This window comes from Schistocerca cancellata, chromosome 6, assembly GCF_023864275.1.
Source record: "Schistocerca cancellata isolate TAMUIC-IGC-003103 chromosome 6, iqSchCanc2.1, whole genome shotgun sequence".
In the NCBI taxonomy this organism is placed as follows: domain Eukaryota; kingdom Metazoa; phylum Arthropoda; class Insecta; order Orthoptera; family Acrididae; genus Schistocerca; species Schistocerca cancellata.
In genome coordinates this window covers 620,561,883-620,576,830 of record NC_064631.1, presented here as the reverse complement: position 1 = coordinate 620,576,830, position 14,948 = coordinate 620,561,883, and the positions used below count along the sequence as shown (strand labels likewise).

General features: G+C 41.7%; 1 protein-coding gene across 1 annotated transcript in view; it reads left to right on the top strand.

The window, feature by feature from the left end:
- The window catches only part of LOC126088455 (protein turtle homolog B-like), a 451,623-nt gene that overhangs the window by 273,058 nt on the left and 163,617 nt on the right, over nt 1-14,948 (top strand). Inside the window, exon 2 of the mRNA XM_049906596.1 lies at nt 5,018-5,262. Coding sequence (XP_049762553.1) covers nt 5,018-5,262 — 245 coding nt within the window. The remainder of the gene's footprint in view (nt 1-5,017; nt 5,263-14,948) is intronic.

The window sequence follows — 14,948 nt, the reverse complement described above, 5'->3', positions numbered from 1 at the left end:
CTCACATTACATTTTGACTGACTGATTCCGACTGACTAAGTGTCAATTATACGTATGATCGCTCACTTGGCTGCTGCTGCACTGCAGTTTCGTTGCTCACATTCCTCACTCTCTTATCCAGAGCGCTGAATGTTCTGTCGTATCGTCGTTGTTTCTGGTGGTGGGGGCACTGTTCAGTTGCCTCCCAATGGATAATCGACACTGCTTACCAACTCTTTCCAGTCTTCATGCAGAGTGAAAATATAAAATGTTGAGGCGAAAGGCGTGTAAACGTGAACCAAACATTTCGGTCTCTTGCTGTTCCACGTTAGGGTTGCTAAATCTGCTTGCTTCAAAAACCCAGCAACCCGAACACTTCCAGGCATTGATTCAGGTGTCTGTCTGCTTTCTTTATATGTTAAGAATGCATCTACCCAATAACAAACCTATTTCTTTCTGACAGGAATATATTGTGATTTTCTCAAGTGTCCCTCTGACCTGTGTGAATCCCACTTGCTGCCCATACTTTATAAGAGGCAACTTTCCTGGGAGTTAACTTCAGTTATGCCTTCCTTGTCTGGATTCTGGGAAATTCTTTGCTAACGGATTTTTGGTTATGCATCCGTCATCCTCTGCGCTTGGCAGTGAAGCATTACTCTAGACATAGGATTTATGCATTAGGCTTGGTATCCTCAGCTCTATTTATAGTTCGTATTTCATTTGTAGTTGATTTCGCTGCCTTAACTACTATTAAAGATATAGTAATTTAAGTCGCCCAATGACCTATCATATCATGGAAATACGAAAAAAGTAGATACGAGTTACATTGACTACATTCTACAAACATCAAAAAAGTTTTGCCTCACCCAGGTTCAAAGAACCCCTGAAGTAGATGATGGCTGTGGGTATTGTTGCAACGTCCCCTTAGAAAAATTGTACATGACTGTGCTTAAACTGACACACAATATTTTTAAGGCAACGGAATCTGACTTTCAATAATCCCTACAAAAGAATGGCTCTGACTAACATAAATGAAAGATTTTGATAGAGAAAAAACAATGTATTTACCTTAATATTGTTGAAAAGTCATATTATATATATTTATACGAGGTCAGTTCAATAAGTAATGCAACACATTTTTTTTTCTCGGCCAATTTTGGTTGAAAAAACCGGAAATTTCTTGTGGAATATTTTCAAACATTCCCGCTTCGTCTCGTATAGTTTCATTGACTTCCGACAGGTGGCAGCGCTGTACGGAGCTGTTAAAATGGCGTCTGTAACGGATGTGCGTTGCAAACAACGGGCAGTGATCGAGTTTCTTTTGGCGGAAAACCAGGGCATCTCAGATACTCATAGGCGCTTGCAGAATGTCTACGGTGATCTGGCAGTGGACAAAAGCACGGTGAGTCCTTGGGAGAAAGCGTGTGTCATCATCGCCGCAAGGTCAAGCAAGACTGTCTGATCTCCCGCGTGCAGGCCTGCCGTGCACAGCTGTGACTCCTGCAATGGCGGAGCTTGCGAACACACTCGTTCGAGATGATCGACGGATCACCATCAAACAACTCAGTGCTCAACTTGACATCTCTGTTGGTAGTGCTGTCACAATTGTTCACCAGTTGGGATATTCAAAGGTTTGTTCCCGCTGGGTCCCTCGTTCTCTAACCGAACACCATAAAGAGCAAAGGAGAACCATCTGTGCGGAATTGCTTGCTCGTCATGTGGCTGAGGGTGACAATTTCTTGTCAAAGATTGTTACAGGCGATGAAACATGGGTTCATCACTTCGGACCTGAAACAAAACGGCAATCAATGGAGTTGGCTCCGACATCGACCAATGGAATGGTACCGTGCAGGCATACAGGCCCTCATTTCAAGGTGGCGTAAGGCCGTAGCATTGAATGGAGATTACGTTGAAAAGTAGTGTTGTATAGCTAAAAGATTGGGGAATAACCTGGTGTATTTCAATGCTGCCTGTTTCAGAAAAAAAATGTGTTGCATTACTTATTGAGCTGCCCTCGTATATATATCTCAGTTCATGACATCCAGTCTTACAAATTTACTGTCTCTGTCCAGATCATCCGCTCTCAAAACTCCGCCATCTCTCTCCTCATATCCACCACTGCTGGCGGCTCACCTCCAACTGCTCAACGCTACGCGCTGTTAACATCCAGCTGCCCAACACTACAATGGCAGACAACAATGCAAACTAGCCACAGACTGCACACAGCACAGCCAGTGATTTTCATACAGTGCGCTACGTGGCGTTACCAATATAAAAACCTAAACAGCCTACTTACATTGTATCACAAACATAGTCCCTTTGACTGTTCAGGGATGTCACTAAACCTGCCCAAAGGCATAAACAATTATGTGTGAGCAGCGCGTATTAGACGGAGGAGGTCGGACAGCCGATTAGTTAAAGTCATTCCTCCAGGATGGAGGTATATGGCTCGTATCATCTGTAGTTCAACCATGCCTAGACGGTCAATACCGCGGTTCGATGGCGTCCGCATTGTTACTTTGTGGCAGGAATGGCTCTCAACAAGTTAAGTGTCCAGGCGCCTCGAAGTGAACTAAACCGATTTTGTTCAGACATGGAGGAAATACAGAGAGACAGGGGCTCTATAACATTCCTCGCTCAGGCCGCCCAAGGGATACCACTGCAGCAAATGACCGTTACCTACGGATTATGCCTCGGAGGAACCCTGACAGCAACGCCACGACGTTGAATAATGCAGCCACAGGACGTCGTGTACGAATCGCACTGTGCACAGTAGCCTGCATGCTGCGCAACTTCACTGCCGAATTCCATGGTTAGGTCAATATTTGCAACTACGACACCATGCAGTGCGGTACAGTTTGGGCCAACAAGATGCCGAACTGTCCGCTCAGGATTGGCATCACGTTCTCTTCACCGATGAGTGTCACATATGCCTAAATTCATAGAATAGTCGGAGACGTGTTTGGAGGCAAACTGGTCAGGCTGAATACCTTAGACTCATTGTCCCGAGAGTGCAGCAAAATGGAGGTTCCCTGCTGTTTTGGGGTGGCATTATGTGAGCCGACATTCGCCGCTGGTGGTCATGGAAGGCGCCATAACGGCTGTAAGATATTTGAATGCCAGCCTTCGGGCGATAGTGCAAGCATATTGGCAGCATATTTGCGTCTCCATGGACGACAATTGGTGCACCCACCGTGCACATCATGTGAATGACTTCCTTTAGGATAACGACATCGCTCGACTAAAGTGCCCAGCGTGTTCTCCAGACATGAACCCTGTCGAAAATGCCTCGGGTTGATTGAAAAGGGCTGTTAATGGAGGACGTGACGCACCAACCACTCTGAGGGATCTACGCCGAATCATCACTGAGCAGTGGGACAATGAGGACCAACAGTGCTCTGATGAACTTGTGGATAGTATGCCACGATGAATACAGGCGTGAATCATTGCAAGAGGACGTGCTACTGGATATTAGAGGTACCGGTGCGTACAGCAATCTGGACCACCGACTCTGACGGTCTCGCTGTATGGTGGTACAACATCCAATGTGTGTTTACATGAGCAGTAGAAAGGGCAGAATTGATGTTTATGTTGATTTCTAGTCCAATTTTCTGTACAGTTTCCGGAACTCTCGGAACTGGGGTGATGACATACTTTTTTTGAAGTGTTTATATAAATGGAAATACTACGCAGTAGATTTCACATTCAGATATATGAGTTGCATTTGGGTTGTGTGAGTGAAGATTGGATTATTTCTTATGTAAGAACTCGACATGACAACTAGCTAAGAAAGAGACAGCATTGTAGCCTACCGACTCTCGTGTTAATTCGGAGCGTCGTTTCAGCGCTCCAACTTCAAGATCTCAAAGCCACCTTCCCCTCCAATACTACTAGCACCTCAGAGAATAGGCATCTGTTGATTCCGTCGTGCAGGTTCGTGAAATCCTGAACGATTACCTTGAGTCAGGAAAAGAGCTTGTTGACAGGGAGATAGATACCCAAATTACATTGTGAAGATTTCTGGAACATCTAATACTGCCTTCAACCTATACTGATGCTTCCCTTGAAATGAGAACAGAATTGCCCCAACACAATGGTGCTCCAAAAAGGAACAGTGTACGCAGGAATGGAATAAGTCTCGATTCTGCATGTGGTGTTCAAATGGTTCAAATGGCTCTGAGCACTATGGGACTTAACATCTGAGTTCATGAGTCCCCCAGACTTAGATCTAATTAAATCTAACTAACCTAAGGACATCACACACATCCATGCCTGAGGCAGGATTGGAACCTGTGACCGTAGCGGCCGCGCGGTTCCAGACTTAAGTGTCATGGTGGACACACTCATGTGTGGAGTCTCCAAGGAGAACGACATTGCCACATTGCATCTGCCGTCTTATGGGTCATGAACCTAGACTGATGGTTAGGGTTGCCTTTGGGTACACAACTTGGTCACCTCTCTTTCATGTAGATGGTGGTCTGACTTTTAGGACGGTTTAGGGTCGTTGGCTGTGCCCTACAATTGGGGTCTCCGTAATGCTATCTCTTAACAACACAGTGCTTTCCTGGCCTGACATACATCAATAAAGTTGGTGTTCGACAATAGCCATAGCCAGCACGTTTTCCACATCACTCAACCATTGAAAACATCTAGTCTGGATCACAGAGAGTCTCGTTCTCCACCAGTTAGGAGTTGTAAACCCTATCAGCAAGTTGATGAATCCTGGAATAACATATCTGGATCTATTATTGAAGATTATTTAGACTCGATAACCACCCGTCATATAAACATTGTTAGTGCGGGTAGCTTAAAAACGTTATTTTGCACCTTTTGTCACCTACAAATTGAATAATGATTTGTTGTTATCATTTCTAGCGCTATAATTTTAAATGCCAGTAACACATTTTGTTAATGTATATGCTACGTATTATTTAACATTAATAATCTTTAAGTCACGGAAGCGTGATATATTTGACGTCACGGGTACACATTAGTGGTGTTGGTCAGCTGAGGTAAGGCTTCGTCCGTCACTTTGCAGGTCACCCTCAGTCGACGACATCTCTGAGCGCACTGGCGCTAGTGTCCGGCTCGGGGTCTGCTGCGGTGGCGACGCCTGGCAAGCTGCGTCACGAGGGCGGCGGGGGCGGCGGGTCGGCGGCGGCCGCCGGCAACACGCTGGCCGCGCCCTCCGTCTTCGTCACGAGCAACTCCACCGTCGTGGTCGCCCAGGAGGGCGGCACCGCCACGCTGCCCTGCGTCCTGCGCAAGTTCGCCTCCGGCGTTGTGAGTACCACCTCCATCCTACGCGGAAACACTGCTGTAAATCTCATATTTTTTATTAGATGCATTTATTGGAGAATGTGAAGCAATACATAAATTTTGTTGCTTTAAATTCTGGAACGGGCACGGAATAGGACTCTGGGAATGAGGAGGATCCATCACGTACTGGGCTGACCAACTTTACAGATATGGTACTTCAGAAATTAAGGTCAGTTATGTTCCCTTTATCAGGAGTTATATCCTGGATCCATCAGTTAACATCGTGTCCCTCCCCGGTAGCTAAGTGGTCAGCGCGACAGAACGTCAATCCTAAGGGCTCGGGTCGGAAATTTTTCTTTGTTCAGGAATGGGCTATTTATTTGTCCTAATAACAATCATTTCATCCCCATCGACGCGCAAGTCGCCGACGTGGCGTCAAATCGAAAGTAAGTTTATTTATCCAAGTCCAAAAACACTACAACAAAATATAATTCTAAAACGACAATATAATATTTATGACTGAACCTTTGAGATAATTTCACGCTTTTTGGTTCCAGTGTTCAGCAGTCAGGGACAAGTGTTTCTTGTCAGATGGTTCCCTCAGATTACAGCAAACCAACAAGTGTTCAGAGTCCTGACTTGTTCCAGCCTTCACAAAATTCAACATCACACATATCCTCACTTCTTCAGATTAATGTAGCTTCTCTTCACTGCTGTTCTAAATATGCTGAGGGTCTTCCAGTTCCCGTAACGTTGCTAACTTCCATTCTGCTGTCCATAGTGGAATGTATACAGTTTAGGTTTGGCATTGTGGGCGCGGCGGGAGGCTATGCCTCTCATTTTATTACATCTCAAACAGAAAATTAAATTTATTGACCCATAACAATTTAATGTCTCAAATTATGTAAAATGAGCCATTGGTTTACATTTGTTGAATTAGAACACTTATTCAGCTTAAGAACTATATTATGAAATCAGTTTTATAAGATTATAAAGTTTAAAAAATTTCAACACAATGTAATCTAGTTCCTAAGAAAATATTCTCTACCGAGTCTATTAATTGCGAAATCTTATAGCTTAGGCGTTGTAAATTTACTTTGAAGTGTGTAATATCCACTCTTATCTAATTCTTCAATTCGCGTAAGTAGAATAAATGATTAAACCATTTACTATAACTTTAAAATACAAAAGGAAGACACCGGCCTCTTTCTTTTGCTAAATCACTCATCACAGTTTGGACATCAGTCCTTTTTTATCTACGAAATGTGAGAATGGTGAGCCCAGTCGGACGTGCCTCGCTTATGATTTATCAAGGTTGGAAATAATGCGCTAGTAGAAACCGAAGCACATTAGGATAGATCTTACAAAGCAAGCACATCAGAACGTATAACCGAGGAGATGAAAAAATCTCCCATGGTGACGGCTGCTAACAGAATCACGGGATCGTGGAATGCGTTGTTGTCAAATTCTTTAATCATTTCCAGAAACGGAAAAATCAACCATATATTTCGTTGACATCTTGTGCGCTGCGAAGACGCTCCATCCATTTATTGATTGTCATGCGTTTCAAACTCCTGGCTCGAACATTGGTTGATGATACAAAGCATCATTAAATAAATGCTTGTGCTTAGGTATCGAAAAGAAATTACATACCATTTCCAATGTTTCTAGTGAATGCCTGATACGTGAAATGTAGCATATGTTTGTAACTACTAAATTAAAATTATGAGCTACACAATGAGAATACGCAGCTAAAGGGTAGTACTGTTGTATGAATACATGAACCCAACTGACTGTTCCCGACATGGGTGCAGCACAGTCACTGCTCTTTCTCTTAAAAATGACACACCAAGCAAATCTTCACCAAGTCTACGATTATAAATCCAGCTTATCCATTACCAGTCGCATAAAACACTGGAAGAAATTTACAGTAACTCTTCATCAGTCTTGAGATCTGTCGAAATACAAGGGACACAAAGAGGGAGTTGCTCTCTTTCAGCGACGTCAGCAGTTCCAGCTTTGATACCTTCAGCATAATTAACGCATTGAGCAGTCTTTGTCAAGATTTGGTTTTTGATGTAACAGATGATCCTATTTTGGGATTGGACGATAATGTCAAATTTACAAGCTCCCTCCAAGCTTGCTCGTACGTTTTCACCACATTTCGCATGTTATTTTAGACTGGAGCGAAAGTTAACCGATTTTTTGTCATTTTGTTTGTCAACTTCAAGAATCCCGAAGTCTCTCTGTCCACTTAATGCGATCTCCTGATGTCCACAAACAATCAAATCCTTGACGAGAGGCACTACGAATTTTCTGTTTTTTTTCTACTTACTCTATCAAACCATGGTCCGGGCAATGTTTCACATATTTTGTCTTGTTCATCGTCATGTGAACAAAATAATCACCCTTGATTACAGCAGCCTTACGGTAATCGTTGCTCACATAAATATTGAAATATTCAAGAGCATACATCCACTTCAAAAACTCAAATTTACCAGGGCTTCAATAATTTCATGATTATCTTTACCCGAACTTGTCGCAGCGAAAAGCGTACAGTACTTACAGGAGAAACCATCCTCTCTGTTGTTGTATACTCCGTGCAACTTTGGAGGAGCTTGCGATATAGTCCTCTTTGTAAAATGAGGTGAAATTTGTAAATTGCATCAGAAACAAAAAGGTTTTGTTATTTATGTGGTTATAAACTTTTCTCCTCATTTGTTAGGGAACAATCACATATATTATACTTACAGTCTGATAGAAGTGCGGAAGAAGGATGTTGATGTTCCTTCAGGAATAGTCAAATGTGACTTCGAAATATCAGTAATGGTTCTGTTGTTTGAAAACAGCAGCGGCGGAAACTGTTGTGAACCATCCATTTTCCCGTCTTGAGAGGACATCGTCTCTTCTAATCGTGATTACGTCGAGAAGTAGTTCAAACTGGATTTACCCCTTATCCAAGACACTTTTGTTGTTTTGTCGTCACCCAAACTTTTCAACACTTTTTGTGGTATTTTCAGTGAATTGATTGCTTATTTTCCTTCCACAAAATTGTCAGACATTAACCTTTAAAGAAACTTTTGGTACATAATATGAAAGTTTGCCAAATGAGTGAATGTTGTTAAATACATTTTCACATTGCATATAAGTGCTGACATGTATCACTGAGTTGCGACATTCTGTGTTACTTCATTATGTCTTAGGTTTCTGGTTTTATTGTACATTTGGTAATAAAGTGGATGTACCCATTTGTTTGTATACCTCACATGAAGCTATTGGCCATTTAAGTTAACAGCTTTGGGTCTAATAAGCAATCTACAGCTTGTCATCGGCAAACAGAAAAACATTATTATATTTTTCTGTTTATCACGAATTTCCCACCGAGAATCGCTATGTATCATGTTGTTTGGAATGTTGCTCACAATTTTTGATGTGGTGGTGTTTTTACTTTGTCTGTGTCGAGACAACACATTTATTTCTTGCGTTTTTGTCGTCACAAATTGATTTTTACAATTTTTCGCCAAGCACAGAGGTTTCGCCGCCACTGCGTATTCCTGTGAATGTGTAGTGTTCATTTGTTTGGTGGCATGTTTCCTCGGGATGTGGCGTGCAGATTTGAAGTGTTGGTGAGTTTTGTGGTGTTTAGTTCATTTCTTACGTATATATTGTGTATGTGTGTGTGTGTGTCCTTTTCCCAGACTGAGAGAGGGAGAGGGAGAGGGAGAGGGAGAGGGAGAGAGAGAGAGAGACAGAGAGAGAGAGAGAGAGGGAGAGAGTTGTGAATAAGTATTTGGAGCGAATGGTTTGTAGTATGGGAAGAAGGGTATTTAATTTCAGAAGCTAGAAATACGCAGTTTTGGGGTGAATTTTGATTATAAATTTCTTCTATTGTGCCAAAGAGATTTTTATTGCACAACATCGCAAGCAAAAATGCCAAGAAGGAAACGAACACTAGACAGATACAACAACACGCAACGGTGACGGATACTCTGTGTTTGATGAACAATTCGTAGAAATGAATGTATGAAGACAAAAGATCAAGTAATAGGCCTCTTACCTCGACACAAACAAAGTAAAAGCAGGCCAAACAACATGATACATAGTGATTCATGTCTGAAACGTATAATAAACAAAAAATAAAACAGCGTTTTGCTTTTCGCAGATGACAAGCAGTAGGTAGCGTAATAGACTGAAAATTGTTAGCATAAAAATCCAACTTTTCTTTAAAGGTTAACCTATAACATTTTTGCAGAAGGAAAGTAAACAAATAAGCGCACTTAAGTTGGCACAGCATGTGCTGAAACTTATTTCGGTGAAAACGAAAGAACAAAGGCGTCGTGCATAAAGCAGAATTCCTCTCCAATTTTGTTAGCAAGCACGTAAAGAAGAACTGCAACATTCAGAAGCTTAGTAGTTGAAAATTTTTTCATTTTCTGTTTTGCGATGCATTATCGTTCCTCTCAAAATAAAGATTTCAGTATACTAGCTCCAATAACAATGGTTTTCGCCACACTGTCGTACCAACAATTTAACAACCTGTAACGCAGAGCATCGTATCAGGAACCAACTAGAACATTTATTGGTTAGCGCATGCTCCGACAATGTGTCCACTACCTCTATAATGAGCACTTTTTCGTTATTCATTAACGTTCATTTACGGATACTGTAATATGCTGAGACTGAGACGCTAAACTTTGTATTTAATTAACTGTTGATGTTAAACTGATACGTGTTATTAAAAGGAAACTGAAAACAGGTAATGTTACTATGGAATGGAGGCTGTTGTTTAAATAAATAAGCATTAATGCTTTAAAAAAACTACTTCCTGTTAACCAATCACAACGTACAACACGCCAGTTGCCGACGATTCTCTTTTTTGTGTGATTTCGTTCCGATACAGTCTGTCGCTGGCATATTGTAGCAGCATACAACCCGATTCTTCACATACTAAAGCTGAGGTTCTATTAAACCTTGTATTCTACACATAGTTTTACGAAATTGTGTGCAGGTGTGTAACGAAAGAAATGTCTATCTCTTATTTCGGAGATTTTTTTGGGGGGGGAGGCGTTGTCTTCAACCCGGAAGCGCCCTCCTCACCCCCCCCCCCCCCCCTCCCCTCATCCCCTCTTCATTAATCGCCACTGTCTGTAACACTCCAGAAGCGTATTTTGTCGACTACTCAGTTCGGCGAGCTTCTCCTCAGTTTGGAATCGATACCTTTGTAGGGAGGAAGCTTTTATTGGATTTCAGTCCAAATGGATAAGCATTATTTATAAACAACGAACGCCTTGGATCCGTTTCTTGTCTCCATTTCATTTTCTACTGCTGTCTGGCTCCTTGAATTTAGACGTGCGACTCCGTGAGCGGAGAGCTCTTACCTACTAGATACGGTCTTAGTCGTCATGACGTCTTAGTCGTCACGTGAAGAGCTACATCATCTTGCATGGCATGTGCAGAGTTTCTCCTGAGTTGAGTAGAGCAACACAGACCAAGGGCCGATGTGCCGAGGACGCTGGGCTGCGGTCCCTATGCGGTATGCGTCAGTTTGTGAACGTGATTGCTCCTGGCACACACCTTTTGTCTCCGTTTGCAAATTCTGGCGCGATCAAATTTTCACCCTAGGTATTTGAGGTAACACAGTGACATCAATTGTATGATTTCTATGTGATGTTCAGCTTTCTCCTTCCCTCCGTCGTATTTAGGTGGAATGGACACACCTGCCTTTTATTCGGATTGGGTTTTTAAGTGGTGATCGTTGTAGATAACTTAGTAACTATGGCATTGGGAAAATGACTACTTAAGTCGTGAGCAGTAAGAATAAACATTCAATTATGAGGATAAGAATGGGGATGATGTCTGGCACGTGTGGTAGGGAATGTATTGTTAAGTATGTACCACTTGATGATGGGATGGAAACGATCCTCTCTGGCAACATTAAAGAATTAAGACGTTACCAGGAAAGCACAGAAATTTGCGTATCATACTTTAACGAGAGTGAACTCTTGATGGGACTCAAAGACTGAATACTGTTTAATCTTGTGTAGGCCTATGTACAGCCACGTAACATGTATTAATGAACTCGAAAGTTAAAAATCATGTAATAAGACTATTTAGTCTTATTACGTGGAACCGTTGCTGTTGCTCAGCTATGTTTAAAATATTAAAAATCATGCCTAAGTACAGAGCTACGTACAAGCATTAAGGAATTCGAAAGCAACACGTTACTTTCGCAGTAGTAAAAAAGAAAAAAAAGGCAATCATAGCCAAGTTAGCGGATTGCGCTGTTTTATTTCACCACGAACGGCACATGTGAAACGTTGTCAATACGTAATAATTGTCAGTCGTCTTCAGAACAAGGATGTCTGTAGTTGTGAGTGCATTGTGTCCCAACTAAATGAAGTCAACCGTTGGCATATTGTTGCTGTTCGTGTGGTGTCTCTTCCATAATCAAGGTAGGCAAAGCGTTTGGTCTTTACAGAAGCACCGTATCCAGATTCGTACAGGATATATGTAAAGCGGGAAAAGCGGGAAAACGTCATCTGCCAAATCACAGGCGTCTAAAGAGAATAGTGACGAAAAACCGGAGGAGGACAGTGGCAAAAGGCAATGCAGAATTAAATTTCGCACTCTCGAACCCTGTCCACACCAAAACCACACGAAGGGAGTCCCCTAAGCCACCACTGTCACCAGATCACACTATTATTGCGTCATTGTGGGCCACTGAACTCGCCGCTACTGTTAAGGGAGAATGGTATAAGACTCTCTTGAAAACTTTACAGGAATTGTATTTATTCATTCCGAGACGAGTGGAAGCCTTTTTGAGTGGTAACTAGTTTCCTGCACAGTACTGAGCGTGATAATAAGTTGAGTTATTGGTGCTTCAGTGTATTGTCCAATCCGTGTAGCACTTACATGCGTCCGCAGCACAGATGGGAAATGACAGACATTCGAGTAAATGTGCCGGGTATTTGTAAGACAACTCACATCCATTGACTGAGGGATTTTATGCTGAATATCCGAATGCACAGACTTTTCTGGCATGTGTTTGCCCTTTTACGGTCGCCACACGGGAACTGACGTTTTACTGTCTTTCTTTATTCGGTACTTAATAATTTCAGTTACCAAATGGTATTTCGTGCTATTCACGTGTATTTTGGCAACGATAAACGTAATAACTGGGGCGAAAATTTGTCTTTGACTTGGTTATTAAATTCTGCTCTTAATAAAGATGTAGAATATTTTTAATCTCCGTAACATTCATTTCAAAATAGCAACGCCGCGCAGTTTACTTGGAAACAATTCGTTGGTTTTAATTGTCCGACTGCGTAATATTATCTTTAACTCTGTGAGACTTAAAGTTCGAAAACACGATCGGACTTCGGAACAAAAGAAAACGATTGCTGGTTCTATATTAATCAGTGAGTGAACTTGCCACCTGAAATAAATTCCTGTAACAAAAGGAAGGCTTCCATATTTAAATATTTCACATTCTTTCTATTATGAATTTTTCTATTTAATAAAATGGGAAGGTAATTTTAGTGGCAGTATTCGGCATGTAGTTAACTCTTTCACTTTAATTATTTCAACCACTAACATACACGATAATGTGGGACAACTCACATGAATTAGCAGTCTCGACGACAAAGAAACCTGAGAGACAATCTAAGAGCGTTGCAGTATAGCAGTGGCCGACTTCTCGATTGTCTCCTTTTTGTATAATCCATCATACATGAGAATCTTTGTCATCTTTGTTTCCATTACAGTTATATCAGTACAATGTTTGTAATAATCACTGGTCTCACACAGAGGACAGATATTTTATACATTAATTATTTCGTGTGTACATGGTACTTTCACGACAACGTGAATAATGTGAATAAAAAACAGGGGGAAGTGCTTTAATTTTGTCTGTGGCGCTATAAAAGGTCCTTTCAATGTTAAGCTTGGAATAAATGTCTGTGTCGGAGAACAACATTCAACACAAAATTATTTCGTTTCGTTCTACATTTCGTTGTTACTCCGTCGAAAACGTTCATAAGTAGTTACTTCGACACTGAGGTATTATAATCATTCTATACATGTTTGTCCATACCAGTTACATTTTATTTCAACTGATTGTTTGCGTCATCTGGTCAGCTGATGATCAAGACGTACATTATCTTTCCTAGTGTTCGATTAAGCCGTATCACTAGGCTCTGTTTTACATCTTACACCCACATATTTTTACTGTCCACCTAATCAGGAGCGGTCCACCGGAAAAACGGGCATCCAAAAACCAGGGATCGTCCTACAGTCTCAAGTAGTTAGTTTACAATTTCATTTGCATTTCATATGCGTATGATATTACAAAACTTTACAAAAACACATAATACGTTTCTGCAAGGATTCTGAAATACGATCACAAAGAATAATAGACACTTTCGTTAGAAAGTACATCACCAACCTTGGATAAATATTATATTTAATAATATTTTGTCATTTCAAAAATATTGAAAACTTTACAAATGATTATATCCATGTTCATTTTTGAACGAGAATTTTCTTAGTACATATTTGTGGATTGGATACAATAATTATTATACAGCTTATATATTATAATGAGATAGAGGTTCTTGGGGATTCGTCATGGTAAATGAAACTCACGACAGATCGCCAAACAGCTTTTAGGTTGATGCCAGGAGCTTCATAGTAACACTAGAACATGGACAGGTCAGCGGAGGTGCCGAAGGGAGTCAACCAGGCTCAAGGCACTGAGGCGACTTTCTTCCAACGATCAGGGCACCATCCGGCATTCATCCACGAAATGTAACCATTCAGCGTTAATATGCATATAAATGGGACTGTCGCTTCTGCTGAAAAGGCATTTGATTATTGCGCATATTGACATGAGGATGCTCTTGTAATGTTTCGATTCTTGTTTATGGTGACAGTTTTTCTTTCAAGTTTGAAACAGCTGCAAATGTGTTTGCGTTCTAGGTTTCACACATTGATGAGCCAAAACGTAATGACAATCTTCTTAAGCTTTCTTGTCCACCTTTGGAAAGAAATAAATCATGATTCTCCGCATCAGGATTCCGACAGTTTGTTGGTAGGTGTGTGGCGGTCTGTGTCATTAAACGTCTATCCACAGATCATCTAATTCGCGCAAATAACGGGATACTCATTTGCGTACACGGTGATGGCGCCGGACAGCGACATTGATGGGTTACATAGGAGTTACATCAGGCGAATTTGGTCGCCGAGATATCAACGTGAGCCCACTATAATGCTCTTTAAGTCACTGTAGCACCGTTCTGGCTCAGAGCCACAGACAGTTACTCTACTGAAAGATGACATCGAAGACGGGGAAGACATCAATCATGAAGGGATGGAGGTGGTTCGCAGCTGTTAGCGTGTCTTTGCTTACTACCATAGCTCACTTAGAGGCGCAGTAAAACGTCCCCCAAATCATAAAACTGCTCCCATCAGTGGGCGTCCTTGGCGCGCTGCAAGTTTCGAGCCACCGTTCAACATCATGACGGCATTTGTGAAGACTACCATCGACGTGTTGTAGCAAAATCGTGTTTCACCGGATAAGCCGATACGTGTCCACAGATCAGAGATCGAATCTCGATGTTCCCGTGACTACTGCAATCGTAATTCACGATGTTGTTGGGTCAGCATGCGAACACCTAGGGGTGATCTGCTGCAGAACTCCATGTTAAACAGTT